The sequence below is a fragment of the Solanum stenotomum genome, unplaced genomic scaffold (assembly GCF_019186545.1).
Source record: "Solanum stenotomum isolate F172 unplaced genomic scaffold, ASM1918654v1 scaffold4209, whole genome shotgun sequence".
Lineage (NCBI taxonomy): Eukaryota > Viridiplantae > Streptophyta > Magnoliopsida > Solanales > Solanaceae > Solanum > Solanum stenotomum.
Genome location: NW_026035109.1, coordinates 8,139 through 11,096, shown reverse-complemented (window position 1 = coordinate 11,096; position 2,958 = coordinate 8,139). Strand labels below are relative to the sequence as shown.

The window sequence follows — 2,958 nt, the reverse complement described above, 5'->3', positions numbered from 1 at the left end:
GGCCGATCACAGAAGGTGAGGCTGAAGAGTTTTGGCGAAGAATGCAGCCCAAGAAGTATTCCATTGTCAAGCATTTAGAGAAGACTCCCGCTCAAATTTCTGTTTGGGCTCTATTAATGAGTTTCGAGTACCATTGAAAAGCACTGTTGAAGGTACTTGATGAAGCATATGTGCCGACGGGAACAAGTGGTGAGAATCTGGCCACCATGGTAAGTCATGTCATTGGGAGTCATCAAATCTCTTTCCGAGAAGAAGAGTTGCCGCTCGAAGGGGTGATGCACAATCGTGCCTTGTATATCACCGTCAAATGCAGGGATAAGTTTGTAGCTCGAGTATTGATTGATAATGGCTCAGGGCTCAATATCTGCCCATTATCAACCCTGACTCAGCTAAATTATGATGTAGGGAAAATCCGTCAAAGTCGCATGAATGTAAGGGCGTTTGATGGTTCGCAAAGAGAGACCATGGGGGAAATAGGCCTGTGTATCCAAATAGGGCCTGCAGAATTTGTCACTGAATTCCAGGTGATGGGTATATCTACAAGTTACAACTTATTGCTAGGAAGACCATGGATCCATGTTGTTGGAGCAGTCCCATCCACATTGCATCAACTTTTGAAATTCATTTGGGAGGATCATGAAATCGTCATCCATGGTGAAGGGAGTAATCGTAGTTACCCTGGTCTCTCCATTCCAGTTATTGAAGAGTCTTCTCAGGGTACTGACTTTCACATGGTGGAGATAATGAATGCTGCTTTTGAAGGTACGATGCCGCAGATGCTAATGCCTCAAGTGTATAAAATGTTAGCCACAACTATGCTGAGAAGTGGTTTTGAACCTGGGCGTGGGTTAGGCAAGAATTTGGATGGCATATCTGAACCTCTTCCTATACCACTTCAAAATTTCCGATTCGGTATCGATTATGCCCCAACAAAGGAAGAATTGTTTGAAGCAGAAACAAGGAAGAAACATGACTGTGATATACCGAAGCCTATTCCAGCATTGTACCAGTCATTTGTTGCTAAAGCTTTAGAGCCTGAGATTGATGATCTAGTGGAAGGGATGGGAAGATTGTTTGATGAAGAAGATTGTGATGTGATCTCGGTAGAATGCACAACAACACCCACCATCCGAGATGCCGGACCTGGAGAGATGTTGCAGAATTGGATGGCCACTCCACTTATGATCCATCGAATAGCTTGGTAGACAAAGACAAGATTTGAAGTTTATTTTTTGAAAATCGGTGTTGTTCGGACGAGGCCCGAAACCACCATTTATGTCACTTTATTTTTCATAGTAATGTTTAAAAAGGAAATGACTCATGAGTCATGACCAAAGTTTGTACGCCTTTTTTAAAAATTTCAATGAAAACCTCGTTTATTTTAAACTGATTATCTTGTCATTGCGAATTATTCTGCAACAAATACATTTAAACTCTTTCTATCTAACATGGTTGATCTGTTGTTCTTTTCAGTAAAAATGAATCTAAACCTGCTAATGTCATGACATGTCACGAACACGGCGAACCAAGTAAGGTCGATGAAGATGAATGTGAAGAATATGATGAGGAAACTATGATGCTTGAACACCTTACCGAGGACTTGAGGCAACTTGAAGACGATAAAAAGCCTAACCTGGATGAAACAGAGACAGTAAACTTGGGAGATGACGAGTCGATCAGAGAAACCCGAGTCAATGTCCATTTGGCAGCAACAGAAAGAAAAGAATTGGTCAAGCTGCTCAGACAATACATCGATGTGTTTGCCTGGTCATATGATGATATGCCAGGGTTAAGCACTGATATTGTTTCCCATAAGCTGCCTATCAATTCAGAGTACTGTCCAGTAAAGCAGAAAACCAGAAAGTTCAAGCCCGATCTGAGTTTAATGATAAAAGAGGAGGTCATGAAGAAGATCGAATCAAAAATCGTTGAAGTGACCAAGTATCCCACTTGGTTGGCTAACATTGTTCCAGTGGCAAAGAAAGATGGAAAAATCAGGATATGTGTGGATTATCGGGATCTCAACAAAGCAAGTCCAAAAGATAATTTTCCTTTGCCAAACATCCACATACTCATAGATAATTGTGCTAAGCATGAGTTGCAATCTTTTGTGGATTGCTTTGCGGGATACCACCAGATTCTAATGGATGAAGAAGATGCAGAAAAAACAGCATTCATCACACCTTGGGGAGTCTACCATTATCGAGTGATGTCGTTCGGCCTTAAGAATGCTGGAGCCACTTACATGAGAGCTATGACCACCATTTTCCATGATATGATCCACAAAGAAATTGAGGTGTATGTGGACGATGTCATCATAAAATCCCGCGAGAGTTTGAATCACCTGACACACTTGGAAAAGTTCTTTAACAGATTACATAGGTATGGTTTGAAGTTGAACCCAGCCAAATGTGCATTTGGAGTGCCTGCAGGGAAGTTACTCGGATTCATAGTTAGCAGAAGAGGTATCGAGCTTGATCCTTCCAAAATCAAGGCAATTCAAGACTTACCTCCTCCAAAGACTAAGAAGGAAGTAATGAGTTTTCTGGGGAGACTGAATTACATCAGTCGATTCATAGCTCAATCGACGGTGATATGTGAGCCCATATTCAAGTTACTACGAAAAGATGCCCCAACCGAATGGACCGAAGAATGTCAGAAGGCTTTTGACACCATCAAAAGTTACCTTTCGAATCCACCAGTGTTGGTGCCACCACGTGCAGGCACTCCTTTGCTATTGTATTTATCCGTCTCTGACAATGCATTCGGGTGTGTGTTGGGACAACATGATGAGACCGGAAGAAAGGAGAAAGCTATATACTATTTGAGCAAGAAGTTCACGTCCTATGAGGCCCGTTACACCCTTTTAGAGAAAACTTGTTGTGCTTTGACTTGGGTTGCTCAGAAATTGAGACATTATCTGTCGGCTTATACAACACATCTCATTTCGAGGATGGA

At 41.9% G+C, this 2,958-nt stretch overlaps 1 protein-coding gene across 1 annotated transcript in view; it reads left to right on the top strand.

The window, feature by feature from the left end:
* Positions 1-206: 206 nt before the first annotated feature.
* LOC125852719 (uncharacterized) overlaps positions 207-2,958 on the top strand; it is a 4,225-nt gene continuing 1,473 nt past the window's right edge. Inside the window, exons 1-2 of the mRNA XM_049532423.1 lie at positions 207-1,201; positions 1,474-2,896. Coding sequence (XP_049388380.1) covers positions 207-1,201; positions 1,474-2,896 — 2,418 coding nt within the window. The remainder of the gene's footprint in view (positions 1,202-1,473; positions 2,897-2,958) is intronic.